General features: G+C 42.5%; 2 protein-coding genes across 2 annotated transcripts in view; both read right to left on the bottom strand.

The window, feature by feature from the left end:
• Positions 1-2487: 2487 nt before the first annotated feature.
• EIF3G (eukaryotic translation initiation factor 3 subunit G) lies at positions 2488-11701 on the bottom strand. The gene is made up of 11 exons (XM_026711493.2): positions 11548-11701; positions 8691-8737; positions 7899-8003; positions 7701-7789; positions 7173-7232; positions 4487-4591; positions 4000-4189; positions 3816-3923; positions 3542-3678; positions 3281-3387; positions 2488-2599 (listed from the first exon to the last, which is right to left on the bottom strand). The coding sequence occupies exons 1-11, from the start codon at positions 11670-11672 to the stop codon at positions 2584-2586; spliced, it is 1089 nt and encodes a 362-aa protein (XP_026567278.2). The 5' UTR covers positions 11673-11701; the 3' UTR covers positions 2488-2583.
• A 2920-nt stretch (positions 11702-14621) lies between these two features.
• Positions 14622-15985, bottom strand: part of DNMT1 (DNA methyltransferase 1) — a 39581-nt gene continuing 38217 nt past the window's right edge. The window contains exons 33-34 of the mRNA XM_026711299.2: positions 15567-15657; positions 14622-15136 (exon numbers count right to left, since the gene is read on the bottom strand). Of these exons, the coding sequence (XP_026567084.1) occupies positions 15099-15136; positions 15567-15657 (129 nt within the window). The 3' untranslated portion in view covers positions 14622-15098. The remainder of the gene's footprint in view (positions 15137-15566; positions 15658-15985) is intronic.

Raw genomic sequence — 15985 nt, forward strand, 5'->3', positions numbered from 1 at the left:
TCCTGTCACTGTGCCCTAGAAAGGGCTTTCCTTACTCAGAAAACAGACTTTCTTGGTCACTATGTCTGCCTGCTGGAATAACCTCTCTCCAGATGAGCTATTTGAAGCTCACTTAAAAAGCTCTTTTAAATATGGCACCTCTCCCGGGGTTTGCATTAGGGTGGGTGGGAAGCTTCTTATAAAATTATACAATGTGCATCCTTTGTTTTATTATTTAGTTTCTGTATTATTTTCATTGTTCTAAGCCACATACGTTTTATAAAAATATTTTTAATACCACAGGAATCAAAACTTCTGTGTTAGCTTTGCAAATCCTCATGTCAGTTAAAAGTATTTTCCCCCTTACATAAAAATCCATTATGAATTCAGCGTTGAAATTATCTGAATCCTGTGCTGTGAACAAGGCCTCTGTAGTCCAGTCCTTGAGCCGGTGCCCCCTGAACTGCTCACAAGCAACACGAGACCAAAGCTTTACTGAAAAAGATATCCCATTATCTGAGAAACAACCCTCGGGGGAGTCAAGCCTTTGCCCATTTGTTCCACTACAGTCCAAGGTTTTCTATATACTTTCTAATATGTACTGCATTTTTTGTAGTTCCCCCACGGTTTACATGGGAATAAAACAGGGTTGAAAATTGTAAATACAATATTCTAACTGCCAGAGGGGAATTAAAAGTGGCTGCTAATCATTATTATAGGTCAGATATTGTTGCTGTACTTTGCCTAGCAAAGATTTTAACCATACATTCTAAGCCACTCATTTAGCGACTGCCTCATTTGGGAACACTTCACAGTTTCAATGGTGATGAAACAGGAACTTTGAATCCAATCCTTGCATTTAGGACCTTTAACAGGTCTTTAATGCAAAAGAAAGCTGAAGATCATAAGCATTTTTAACCTAGCAACCATTTTGCTTGATGACCATTTGCCGGTCCCAGTTGTGTTGCTAAACAAGGCCTATCTGGATAGTATTTGCTTAGAAACCCATGGGATTATCAGGATATGCGAACACAATCAGACGAGCAAAGTGGGGAAATAGAATTGATTTTTGTCAGAATGATTTACGCTCCTTCCAGGAACAAACCTGGCTCATCCTGTTAATACAAATCCTTTCTGGCTACTGCTGGGAATGGCATCACAGTCGTCTGCATTGGGGCTTTTGAAGGCAAGTGGAATGTAGGCCCTGCCTACTCCTTCAACTTTGCTATCAGTGACTTCTTCTAGGCCTTCTCCTAGCTTCCTATGGCCATCTATTACTTCTCATCAAAAGGCTGGACATCTGGCTCCATTCTCTAGGCTTTTGTCCATTTCTTCTTCTTCAAGTTGTACAAGTCATTTTTTTCACTGCACACGTCAGCCTGAATTTTTTTTTTGTTGGTTTCTTCACGCACCACATGCCCAACTTCTGAATGAAATACTGTAGTGTGGCTGGTAAGTGGAACGACTGGCCTCCAGAAGTTCTGAGGGGTTTTTAAGAAATTGGATAGAGGATTTCCTGCTTGAGTTGGACTAGGAAACCCCCAAGGTCCCTTACAACTCTGTCATTCTGACATATGACCATCTCAACCCTGGTCCTGTTTCTTCACACTGAACTTTGTTTTAAAAGAATGAAAGTCAGTTTTATATCATGGTTAAGGTACCAATTAGAAACCAGACCCTTCTTAAACTCAAAGCCTTAGTTCAGTCACACTCTCAGCCCTTCGAAGCAGACAATGAAAAACCAGTTTTGAAATCTTGCCAAAAATACTGCAGGGACTTGTCCAGGAAGTCATCAGGAATCATCACTGACTTAAAGGCACAAATAAAACAAAACAAATAGCAAGCAAATCTGATGAGCAACAGCTCCATCTATTGATCTTACAGCTCAGTCCAATTGGTTTTTGGTTTTGGATTGCCATGCAATGTGATCAGTATGTCGTAAGGGGTCATTATTTATGCAACCCAACTCAATAGCAACAGTCTGATGCTGAATGCGTGCAAAGTGGAGACACTCATTTCATAACTCTGTATAACTTTCTATTTTCCTTTCCACGTTCTGCAAAATCTGTACCTTCTCCATCATAGCCTCGTGTTACATTGATTAAATTGCAATTATTAATAATTTATTACTTGCTCAATCCTTACTCTGATGAAATCATTAATTTTGTCCCCTGGAAGGTGGGGCATTCATTGATTATTTTAGGAGGACATGGCACTGCAATCTTTAAGAAGTTGCTTACTAATTTGTGTGTGTGTGTGTGGGGGGGGATTGTTGATTGTCTGCAACAAACTAATACAACTGCAATCCTACATTGTTAAGCAGTGTACGAGCTGTTCATCCAAGGCAGTATTTATTAACATATGCAGCAAATAAAATAAACCAGATCCTATTTTATAGATAAGGAGTAAAAAGGGATTTTCAGCTATTAATAAGGCTGGGGATTCAAGAATTGTATTTTACCTTAACTGGACTTTCTTTACCATGATACAAGTGACACAACAACATACAAGGCTGCAATGCATTTTTATTAGAGACTAGTATCTCCAGTTAACAACAGAACTTGATCATTTCCAAAGCCAAAAACAAAGTCAGGTCAGAAGGCTTCAGTTGGTGGAAGGTCTGTGGGGAAAGAAAAGCATTTTAGCTTGATCTCTGATGAAAAAAAAATACTGAAAATATAAGACTCACTGAAATGAATAATTTTCAACAAATTAAAGTTACTTTCTATCTTTGGCAAGGGCAGAAACATGCCCTGAGAAGAGGGCAAGCGGATCACAGCAGCATCAAATTAATTTTGCAGAAAAAAAAAAAATCCATGCAATTAAGAGGCCACTTGAGAAAACCTTGGAGTTTTCTAATCCCCCTTTTAAGATGTATTTGTAATCCACAAGTGAGAGATGATATGGATGCCCCTGTCCTTTAAAGGAAAAGACTGAATATTCCGAGAATGTGGACAGTCTTACTTAAAATCTAATGATATTTTGATCTTTCCATCTTTGCTATATTTTTAAACATGTATTTTTTTATTTAATTCTAGAGCCCTGTAGATGCTATCTTGGGATATGAGGAGTGACACAGACACTGTTTTGCAGTAGTTTCCATGACTCTCTGCAAAAGCTGGACAGGAGAAATTTCCCAATAAAAGAATGGGGTGCTGTTGTCCTAAATTTTGAAGGGCAATGGACTGCTGGGCCAAGCATAAATACAAACTAACTTTGAAAAACTCACTTGTTTCTGCAGAGAGGTTTTAAAAGTGCAAACTAAGGGCAAATGTCCTCAAGGCACCAGGCATTTACTTACTTGGCCCATTCCACATTCAGGATCAGGTGATCATAGCCAAAGCCAGACACGCCTGCAATAGCCCTGGCAGCATCCTCACGGCGGTGGAAGCTGATGAAGGCAAAGCCCTGAGGGAAAGCAACAGGAAGAACGTTTAAGAAGCAAGCAAGGGAGAGAACATTGCTGACCTTTCCAACTCTCACCCTCCAGGGAGTTTCTCCTTTTCGCCTGTGGAAAGTGCGTTTTATTTCTCCCACCCCCGCTTATCCATCCTCCCCTTACCTTGGATTGACCAGTCGTTTTGTCCTTGGCCAGGTAAATGCGGGAGATGGATCCAAACGGACGAAAGAGTTCTTGAAGGTCAGTCTCCCGGGTGTCCTCAGACAGGTTGGTGACACGGATGGTGGCATTGTCATCGGCTATGGGTGGGAGTCAAAAGGCAAAGGGATGACTTGCTGGCAGAAGTGGAAGGAGTGGGTGGTGGTGCAGACGCCCAAACATGCCGCTGTTAAAGACGCAGCAGATGCAGAGCCAACTTCCCTTTGCGGAAACTCACCTCTGCGATTTGGCTGCATGGATTCCCCTCTGCGACTGGCTCCATCTCTCAGGCTGGGTGGGACGTACTTCCCAGTTTTGCTCTGCTGAGCCGGAGCAGGCTCTGGTTCTGGAAACAAACTGTGGCTTAAGCATAAGGTCGAGCACAGCTGCCCTCCACTGTCCCTGACCTTTCCAGCTCTCACCTCCCGGGAGTTTCTCCTTTTCGCCTGTGGAAAGACCCAGCTGCTCAGCTAGTTCCTTCTGCATGGGCCCCAGTGTGTCCTTATAAGGGCAGCGAGTGGTCCAGTGATCGCCCTTGCAGATACGGCATGACACAATCTTCTGCCCTTTTAGCTTGTTCATAGGGTCTTCCTCCTCCGTGCAATTCAAGTCCTGGAAAAGGGAAATGATGGCAGGCATAGAGGAATGAGTAAAAGCTTCTCTGACTCTTTTCCCCCTCTCCTCAATCCAGGCAAATGTCTCCTGATCTTTTTCACAAAGCGTGAAAAAGCATAGCTAGTACGCAACCTCTGTGGAACAATGCAAAAGGAATGCATCCCTTTCCCTAACCATCCATCCACTAATTTTGAATGCCACCTGCCATTCTCGAGAGATAGTGCAACGGCAACTGCCAGAATTCCAGGAAAAAATAATGACAAAATTACGGATGTTCTGCATGCCACCACTCACCTCCTTGCTGGTTATGAAAGTCATAAAGACATCATCGCTCACAGTAGTAGTAGCCACATTTGGGCCAGGGGCATCGAATTCAGAATTGCCAAATTTCTTCCAGTTCTAAGGAGAAGAACAAAAACTTGAATAATGTTTTCTCCCTCGTTGGTGATCCTGAAAACCTGGAAGAAACTGTTTTCCAAAAAACCAAGACCTATCCCGAAAATAAGGCCTAGTCTGATCTTTCAGAAGATAATGTCCCTACCCCCAAAATAAGCCCTAGTGAAGATCATCATCAGTCCAGGCAAGGGGTGGGTAGGTGTGGCCAGCACAGGAGGCAGTGAGCGGTGGGGGCTGATGGTATCCAGCAACAGCTGCAGGCAAGCAGAGACAGTGGGGCGGAGTGGGTGGGCACAACAGATGTGTAAATCACCCAAATAGGGTTTGCGCTCCACCAGGCCTGGAGCTTGGGTCTTGCTCAGGCCAGGCTGCTCCTATGACGAGGTAGAAGGCCCTGCGGTGGGTTGGGATCACCTCCCCACCCATGCCTTTGCCTGCTCCTGGTGCCGCCCTGCATCGGAATCACCTGCCTCCATTAAATCGGGTGTCAATCTTGGCCCAATTACCTATTTGCCCAAAGTGGGGACGTGGCAGACTGTGTGGCACATCGGGATTGCCTCCCCCCCCCCCCCTCGGTGCCTCTGTCCGGCTGCTGGGCCTGCTGCAGCTATTGGCCTTGCGGGGGCTCTTCGCCCTCCTGGCTGCGCAGCTATCCTATTGGGCTGCTCCTGCCTGGCACGGGGCAAGTCAGCCCCTCTCGCTGCTGGCCTGCCAGATCCCCTTCGCCATTGGACACCTGTGGAGCCAAGCCACCTCATCCGTTGCCTTCAGGCTGCTAAGTGCTGGCTGCACGCATACTCAGTAATGCAGGTGTTGGGCTACAGGCTGAGCCTGGCGCTCTTTGGGCCCTGGCCTAGGTGGGCACTTACGGCTCTTGTGGTGGCTGTGCGAGGCAGGCGTGGGGCTGCCCATGGCCGCCTTCGGGCTCAACCTCACCTGCAACCTCTGCTACTTCATGGGTTCACCTCTTGATGTCATGTCTTCTGCCCAGCCTGCTGGCAAGCCCAAGTTGCTACCCAGCAGCCTCCACTACGGTACCTTCTGTTGGAGCTGTCCCATGCATCCTGCAGGTTGGGCGGTGCACCCCTCCCCTCCCCTATGCGGCTTTAGTGGATGTTGTCAAGGTGGAGGGAGGCAGGCCTACTCCCTCGCCACCTGCCTCACTTCATCTCATGGCGGTAGCACTGGGCTGCTGGCCAGGCCGGGCAGAAAGCAAGGTGGTGGCAGCAGAGCAGCCACAGATGAGGTAGAGGATGAAGGCAGCCATGGGTAGCCCCACACCTGCCTTGACAGACAGCACGAGAGTTGCAGTGCCCTGCAGTGCTGGGGCCCTGGTAGACCAATGGCGGTGGGGGTGCTCTGGAGGTCGTAGATCTGGGCTGACTCACTCCGCGCCAGGCAGAAGCAGCCAGCAGGGAAGCCAAGAGCAGCGCAGCCAGGAGGGTTAAGGGCCCCCGCAAGGCTAGCAGCAGCAGTTGCAGCAATTCCAGCAGCCGGTCAGAGGCAAGGCAGGGGGAGGCGATCCCAATGCCCCACGTGGCCTTCTGTCCCCTGCGCGTCTCCTGTACATTGGGGAGGAGGGAGAGATACATTCCCCCAAAATAAGCCCCCCAAATATAAGGCCAGGTCTTATTTTCGGGGAAACACGGTTGCACCATGAAAGAACTTGAAAGATCCACATTCTTGATTCCTCAGCAAGCAGATTCAATTTTCAGAGCAAGTGGTCTGTAACTGAGTGAGAGCACTGAAATCAAACTATTTATACAGAAAATAAGCAAAGCAGACTAATATGAAAACACCCCAAATACACCCTATAGAGGTGGCACACTCTACATTAATAACTGTAAGGGGAACTTTTTATTGAAATGTTTAAACTGAGATGGGAGTTTTTGAAATAATGAAATAAGAATAGGCGATGAAATTGCAAACCTGACAGATAAAAGTATAAAGTACAACGAATATGAAGATATGAGAACTGTTTAAAGTTAAAAGAAATAGGTTATGAACTGAACTGAATAAAATAAGCTTGAGGAAAGTATTTGAGAAAACTAATAGAAAATATGTAAAGTAATGAGAAGATACAAATTTAAATGTGAAAGATGAATGTGTAATCAACGTCATGTTTGTATGGAAATGTGAAAACCTGGAATCATGCTGTTCACTAAAAAAGATGTTTTTAACATGTGGAAAACTGAAATAAAATTTTTACAAGAAAAAAAAGTTACAGTAGCATTGAAAAAAGTGACTTCCCACCATTTAGCGCACTTAACAACCACTGCAGCATCCCCATGATCCTGTGATCAACCTTTGGGCACATCAGGTATTTATGAAGGCTGCAATGTCCTGGGATCATGCGATCACCATTTGCAACCTTCCCAGCTGTTTTCCAATAAACAAAATCAACTGGAGACACCAGGTTCTTTTAACAACCATTTGATTCACTTAACTCCAGTGGCTCACTTAACAAACACGGCAAAAAAAAAAGGGTCATAACATTGGGTGTGGCTCACTTAATTTGCATTTTAGCACTCCATCCCGAAGAATCCAGGAAGCAAAAGCCATGTTCACCTGTCAGGGGACTCACCTTTCGCCTTGCCACAGCCTTGGAGGCCTTTCGCGTCTCAATTCTAAAGGTGCGGATGATCTGTGAAAGGACAGCAACTGATCACAAAGTGTTCAGGTGGGAATTAGAGGGGGAAAACAAACAATCTGTAGGATCGTCAATAATTCTGCATATGAGTTTCTTCCGTTTCACCATACTAAGCTAAGCTTCAGGTATTAGTAGCCTGTACTCCAAAGCCTACTTCTCTGAGTCTGCAAAACAGGACCACAAGGAAAGGAAAGAGGGAAAAGGTGAAAAAGCCTCAGCATCTTCAAGCCAGGAGAGAATAAGGAGCAAGCAAGGATAATTTGTTTGCACCAGACAATAAAAAAATGTAGCATATGAAGGAGAATTTCTCCTCTTCACTAAAGAAAGGCAACTAGCCATGAAAATGGGGGTCACTGCCCCAGGCCCTTCTAAATAGCAAACAGTGAATCAAGAGACAGACGACTGGGAGACCTGGAGCGAGGAAGAGAAAGGAGACACTCCTCAATCGTGCACTCCACTCACCTTCACCTTACGGCCATCTTCTTCTTCTCTGTACTCAGTCACTGTCTTTATGTTTCCATTCACAACTTCTTTGGGAGGTGGGAGGGGCTCTGAAAAAGGAGTGTCGGAAGTTACAAAGGTTTGCACTGGGGGGGAACTGGAGACATTTCGTGCTTTGCTTCCTCCCGACATTCAGATAGATACAAATGTAGCTCCTACCTCCTTTTACAAGTTCTGGCTCGATGGTCACGCTTACACCTCCATTTCCACTCAACACGTCTGTCAGGGGAATATCTTTGAGCAGGTCACTGGTAATACATTTATCTGTGGTGGAAAATATAGAGAGGCCAGCTGTTATATGCGCACAAAGTTTTCTGTTACAGCAAAATTAGATGGTCAAAGATTTATCAATATGGAAGCAAAATAAGATTCATTCAAAATAAATAGCGTAATACTCTAAGTAAATAGCAATATACAGTGCTACAATATTTTAAAAGCCCAAAATGTAGTCATTTAATCCTGCATATTTCAGGACTAAATGTGTATTTGAGCTAGTGTTTCCTACTGTTCAACTTCACTGTTATCCAATGAATGGAACATATTGTTTGTCAATTTAACTTATCCAGAAAGAAAATATCAATATCAGCCTTACAATGTTGTTAGGGAATAAAATAAGGATAAAATAAAAAAAATAAATAAAAACTGTCTACACAATGCAAATGCAAATGTACAAAAAAAACCCAAAACACCCACAATAATAATGGAAATATGCAAGGAGACTGAAGTTATAAAGGACTGACAAACACTGAGATTTGTGTAACTTGATAAACAAAATCAGGTAGCTTCCAAAAGAAATTAATACTAGAGAGGTTTTCTTCACATTGCTTCTTCCTGAGATATGGACATAAGAGTTCAAAAGGGACAGATGGAAATATTGTGAGATAAAATCCACCATGGAAACAAACAAACATGCTAAGCAAAGAGCCAATTAAATGCACATCAATCTCTCACCATCATCTCCTTCTTCTTCCACTTGATCTGCCCAACTGGGCTTGGAGCTAAAAGAGAGAAAAATATAAAGTTAGGTACCTAACCTATTACCATCTGGCAGACGGTAAAAAATAATAAAAACAAGGACAAATAGGCTGAAAAACAGCTTCTATCCCAGGACAGTAACTCTGTTGAATTCTACTGTATAGTGCAGTGTTGGTGTGGTGTTGGGGTTTTCAATTCAATGTGTGGAGTGTGAAGGATGTGTATTTGTGTTTATTTTCATGGTCATGATGTGCACTGAAAATGATGTTTGATTTCATTGTATGAGGTGCAATGACAATAAAGTAAACTAACTAACTAATTAACTATTCTCAGATCCCATAAATATATGTGTCCTCCTTCAATTTCATAATTCTAGAACTGGTCTCTCATATGTAATACTTAGCTATTACACAATATTACAATATGCTTTGGATTCTATTCTAAATCGTTTCCATCAAAGGCACACTTCCTTTTTTGGGTAGCAAGAAATAGTTTTATTTCCAATCATACTTTAACCTGTAGTAAAATAATTCCAGATTTAAATATTTTTTAGAAGTTTAATCAAAATATCTATTTTGGTGAGCAGATGTTTTCTCTTTTGCTATATTTTTGGTGGAGATGCCAACCAGCTGAAAGCAAGTTATAAAATGTAGGGTTAAAGTCCTGGATTAGTTTTACCACCTGGTGAGTTTATGTTCAGGCCAAGACACCAAAGTTTTGCTCAAAAAACATCTCCACCACCATCTACTAAATTTTCCTAATTCCAGAGTCATGTGTTGTGCCTCCCAAGCCTATTCCATTTGTCCTCAAACTATAATTCCATCATAGAGAGCCAGTTTGCTGTAGTGGTTTAAACACTAGCCTAGAACTCGGGATGTGAATTCCAGTCCCGCCTTAGCCATAAGAAAGCCAGTTTGGTGACTTTGGGCCACTCTCAACTCAACTCAACCTAATTCACAGGGGTTTTGTTCTGAGGAAAAATAGGATACAGGAGTGTTAAGGTATATTCACCACATTGACCTATAAAAAGGTGGGATAAAAATCTAGTAACAATAATATAAACCACTATCAGTGGATCTTCTGAAATGGCAGCTTCCATATCCTCCAATTCATTCATACAATTACCACTTAAGTTTTCTATCCTCCATTGCACTTGTTTTCTTATTTCAGAAAACTCATCTTATTCAGATCAGACGCCAATACAGGTATTTCTCAACTTATGACCACAATTGAGACCAAAATTTCAGTTGCTAAGTGAAAAAATTAAGTGAATTTTCCCTCATTTTACAACCTTTCTTGCCACAGTTATTAAGTGAATCACTGCAGTTATTAAATTAGTAACACGGCTGTTAAGTGAATCTGGCTTTCCTATTGACTTTTGATTGTGAAAAGGTCACAAAAGGGATCGCATGAGCTCAGAACACTGCAACAGTCCTAAATATCAGTCAGTTGCCAAGTGCCTGAATTTTGATCATGTGACCCATGGGGATGCTGCAATGGTGGTAAATGTGAAAAACAGTGATAATTCACTTTTTTCAATGCCATTGCAACTTTAGTCACTAAATCAACGATTGCAAGTCAAAGACTACCTGTACATTGTACAAAAACACTTTTCAGTGCATAATTTGGGATGGGCTATCTATAACTTACATGTGGAGATTATGCTATTGTGTAAAACAGTATACAGGTAGTCTTTGACTTACAACAGGTCACTAAGTGATTGTTTGAAGTTACAACGGCATTGAAAAAAGTGACTTAGGACCATTTTTCACACATATAACTGTTGCAGCATCCCCCCCCACCCCCGTCCCGTGATTTACATTTGGATACTTGAGAACTGACTCACATTTATGATGATTACAGTGTCATGTGATCCCCTTTTGCAACCTTCTGACAAGTAAAATCAATGGGGAAACCAGATTCACTTAACAACCGTGTTACGAATTTTAGAACTGCAGTGATTCAGAGTTTTAACAGATAATCAGAGTTGGAAGGGACCTTATAAGTCATTTAGTCCAACACCCCCCCCAAGTGGGAGACCCTACACCATTTCTGATACCATTTCACTTAACAAATGTGGTGAGAAGTTATAAAATGGGGCAAAACTCACTTAACCAATGTCTCACTTAGCAACATAAATTTTGGGCTCCATTATGTATGGGGGTGGTGGGAAAACTAGTTGGGTTGGAAAGAGGCTTCCACTTTAGTTCCTACATTAGAACAGGGAGGTTGCTGCGTTTTTCTGGTGATCCCACGAACCACTACCCCACAAACGAAGTGGAACCACCCCAGGCAAAAGTTTAGCTCCCCACAATGAAAACGGGGTCAGGCTCGGCGCTTCACCCCGTTTTCCCAACTCAAGGGCTGCACTTCCTACCCAGGGTACACCGGTGGGAATTCATGGCAGGCTTTTACGTCGCTGCCTTCTTCGCCCTCCCTTTCATTTGGGTTTAGATTACTGAAGTGACAACCGCAAAAAGTGTTCGGGGAAACGTTCAGCGCGGATACTGCCTTCAAAACGAGGCGGAAGAAAGTTCTTCCCCGACAGCTGCGCAATGGCGCCCGAGGAGTGGAGGGTCGGCTCGGTCGAGAGTTCGCATCCCAGCTTTCCATGCAAGGAAAGCAAGAATACGCCGGATGCACCTACGTGTGCGTGTGTGAATTCACACCCATACACGGGGCTTCTGGGCGCGTCTGCATGCCTTTCGGATAACCGTCGACGACACGTGTGCGCCTTCCCCGGTGCCTCCCCTCTCTCGTTCGTGCCCACGAAGCACGTGCCCCCTTCCCGTTACAACCCCTACCAACCTCCCCTGCCCCCCGCTTTTCTTACTCGTAGTCGCCGGTCGGCATCGTCGCCGATGGAAATGATCCGAACAACTCAGGCCTGACTCCGGGGTAGGAAGTGGGTGTTGCGACGCATAAGCGTGACGCACAATAGAGCGCCGTAAGAGACATGAGGCATCCTGGGAGATGTAGTTCTGCCGCTCGACACAAGCGGAATTGTGCTGCTCTTCGCCTAAACGTGACAATTCTGACACGTAACAGGAGAGAAGATTATAGGCTTCATATTTGGATGCCATTCTACTTTACAAAAACAAAAAACCAATAGCTATTCAGTGAGGTTTCTCTCCCCTCTGTAGCAGTTTCCATTTGCTATCAGAAGATGTACCACTTCAGTTCTGACAATCACTCAAAATATTAGTTCCCCTGCACCGATATTTTTGCATGGTATTTATTTCCAGCCAGCACATACTATTTTGCCCCATGTGATTGAAAGAACATACTAAATCCACTAGGACTTATTCAGAAAATTTTGGCATTACCACTGAACTACATAATCCTCTATATGAGTTTAACATTCACCCAATGCTCATCTTTGGTTCCTGAGGAAGGAGGTATATGTTACTGGATTCACACAGAACTTAATCATAATGCAATTTAGTTTTGATTTAGCCAGGTGGGTGCATTTGGTACATTAACCCTGGGTTAGGGTTTTCTATATTGTGCAGACCTAACCAGTTGTAGTTTAATGAGTATGCAAAGATTAAGCTGACTCAACAAGATGCATAAAACTATATTTCAGTAATCCTAGTTCCACTCTCCAGCCCCCTATGCTTAACTCCAATGCCATGAGAGTGCATTGCTAAAATCTGGTTGAACACAGAGGGGTGATTCTTTTTTCAGAAACATGCCTTGGATTTTGAGGATGCAACCAAAAGGATAGTGGCTTTCAGAAATGCGGCTCCATGGATACTGGTTATCAGAATCTACTGGTGAGATTAGATCCTGGAAATGTATGGGACTATTGCTATTGTATCAGCCTTCCTACTTCATAGCAGCATTCCTACCGGAGTTCTTCAGGACACTGGAGTTTCCAAAACTAGTAATAGGGAATAACTTTAAGCTGCCTTCTCTGGGCATAGATTCAGACATGGCTCAGGAGTTCATGGCTGCCACAAAACTTGAACCTGACCCATAGTATTTATGGGCCCAATTTAGAGTAATGGTCTCACTTTTGGGGTGGGGGTGCCTTTGAGTCAGTTGAGTTCTGGTGACTACTTAGAAAAGTCTCTGCAGTTTTCTTGGCAACATTTCAGAACTGATTTGACATTACCTATCCCCTAGGGTTGAGACAGCAACTGACCCAAAGTCACCCAGCTGGCTATGTGCCTAAGTTTTAATAAGAACTCATGTCTTCTGGTTTCTAGTTGGTGCCTTAACCATTATACCAAACCATTACACATATCAGATCTTTTTTTTCTCAGAGCAGTGGAAGATTTGGAATTGGGAGATATCACTATCTTATCCCTTGTTGTGGTTACAATCACTTCTTGCTGCAGGGTAGAAGTATCTGTTACATAGGTCTATCCCATATATTTGATGGATGCTGTTAGGTTTTAAAAAGAACTTGAGGTTATTAAAACTCTGGTGTATACTTTATATGAAATTGTCATTGCTGCTTGGAAAGAGGGGGCAGTTATGGTCTTGATCATATTGTGTCTGTGTGGACTCTCTCTGTCCATAGATCCCAGAGAATCCTTTGGAGCTCTAGATGAGGTGGAAGAAGACACTTGATTGCCATTGAAGGAAAACAGAGCGAATCTGATTAAAAAAGGAATAGGATCCTTTCTTAAAAACTACCTCATGGCAGTAAGAGTGACAAACTCTAATTATTTTTCTCCTCTTATTACATCCAGAGACAGTTGTGCAACAGCTGCAATGCTAAGTCTCTATGGGATAAAGATTTCCTCAGACTCCAGTTGTGCAGTTTCCTTTGAAACTAAGATGGGGTCCAGAGTGGTTTGAAACCATTACAGGTAATCCTCAACTTATAACCATTCATTTGAAATTATAATAGCACTGAAAAAGTGACTTACAACCGATCATCACACCGCATAGCATCCCTGGGGTAACCTGATTGTGATCTGGGCATTTGGCAACCAGCTCCTTTATAGCAGTTGGAATTTTCCAGGGTAACATGATCTCCACCTGTAACCATCCTAGCAAGCTTCTGACAAGCAAAATAAATGGGGAAGTTGCAAGATGCAGCCCTTTACGTCTCATTTAATGACCACACGGTTTGATCAATCAGATCTACCTGCTTGAGTCTCTTCCATAAACCATGGCATCTAGTGGGATCCAAGGGGTGTGCTTTCTCTCTTCAAGTCCCTGCCCCAGGGAACATCATTCCCCTTGATATTCAGACAGCCCAAATATTCTGGTCTTCCACACCTAGCTGTTTTTATACTGGATCAGACAGTGAGATCAGCCCATAAAAACATAAGCCATTCAATGGAATGGGCAATTCAGAATGCAGACCTATTATTAGGTACAGTTGTTTACCAGACTCAAAATAAGAAAACTGTAAATGTGGCAGGCACGGGACATCTTTCCAACCTGTACTCTGTAACAGCTGTTGAGGAAATGCTGGTTTCCAAAACATTTCCTGTGGCCAGTTAAGAAACTTTAGAGTTTGGTTTTAGAATTTTTTCAAATGCATTCAAATGTTTGAAAAAAAGCTGTATTTAACTTCTAAAACCATGTAAAACCTTGGGATTGTTTGCTAAGGAATGTCTAAACACCCCTTTTTCTATCCAATTTACTGTATGCCCACATCTACATGTGATTTAAAAAATAGCAGTAACAGAAGAACAAAATGCATTCATGGCAATAAGAATGGCAAACTATAATTATTTTTCTGCTCTTATTACATCCAGAGACAGCTGTGCAACAGCTGCAATGCTAAGTTTCTATGGGATAAAGGTGCTTGGATTTTCTCAGACTCCAATTGTGCAATTTTCTTTGAGGCTAAGATTCCACTATCAATTTCCTGCATCCCATTATCAATTTTCTGCAGGATTAATAGCGACTTCATTTGAAAAAAAATCAACAATGGCCCTCTAATAATTTATAGGAGATTTATTTGAAGAAATATTACAACATATAAAAACTACATAAAGTATTATTTCCACTTGTATAAAGTGGCTGATTAGTTTTCAATACAATGCATAATAAAAACATTCTCCACTCCTCCAACTCATACACACACGCACACACACACACTTACACACATGGATAGGCACTGCACAGTTGATCATTTGAGAATGGCAGTGGGAACATTGAAACAGTTTCTGAATGTCAACCAAGTAGACAAACACTGTTCACAAATACAGGCTTTAAAGGAGAGAGACAAAACACATACACGCACAAAAAAACAAAAAAAAACCCAAAACCCTGAACAAACCAAAACCTCCAACAATTTTCAGTGTGTCCAGAGGTAAGAAAATAAACCAGGAAAATAACAGAACATTAAAAATTATCAGTGCATGTTTGGGTGTTCAGGTGCTGGAGCTGAGGTGCAGCAGATGGGCAATTTACAAATTAATTTGAAGTGTCCATCTTTTCCTGTTTGATGGCATCTGTAAAGAAACAAAACAGCTAGATATTCAGAAAACATTAAAGCTTTCATGTACAAGGCATACAGTCCTCTGAAAGCAACGGACCAAGCTTCTTACTCTCTTCTGGGTTGGAAAGAAAATGGCTTCCTGCCTACAGACTTCCCAAGTGCGTCTTTGTACCTGCAGTACTTTAAAACTGTTAAGGTATTTCAGAAGAAGGGCAACATGCCAACCCTCCTAAGATATGAAACAAACTTTGGACAAAGTTCAGTTAGTCGTTCTATCTGGAGTACTCCATAGGGTGCACAAAAGAACTACAATCCTAATTTACCAAAGACCAGATTGAGTTGTGCTACCTAGTGCACAGCAGGTATAAAACTATTTGAGCTCCTGAAATACAGAAATCAAATGGCCCTTTTCAAATAAGCTCAACAACATTCCAATAACATACCTGTGGCATCCTCTTTCATTTTTGCCAACACACACAGTTTGACCTCTAGCCCGATGGCTTTTGCCAGAGGTGGAGGGACTGCGTTTCCCACCTGCACAAACAGAACACAAGCAAGGATGAAGAGTTGGCACACTGTCATTTATACATTTCCCCTGGCAAATGTATTCATCCTTGAGGAACGCATTGATAGTTGCTTCTTTCATATAAAACCATTGTCAATTGATCCAAAAAGCCACTTTTGTACTTTTTTCTATTCTCTGTTTTTAGGTGTTTCCTAATGAAGAATTCTGCACTGTTGGTTCATCTTAATAAAGTTATCATCCAGCTAAGGATCTTTTCCCATTTTTGAGGTGTCTAAGAAAATATTATGTTCAGCCAATTGAAACGGAGTTTATCCCTAGAAGAAAATCCTGTATTTA

The sequence above is a fragment of the Pseudonaja textilis genome, chromosome 2 (genome assembly GCF_049901715.1).
Source record: "Pseudonaja textilis isolate UNSWEBS1 chromosome 2, rPseTex1.2, whole genome shotgun sequence".
NCBI lineage: Eukaryota > Metazoa > Chordata > Lepidosauria > Squamata > Elapidae > Pseudonaja > Pseudonaja textilis.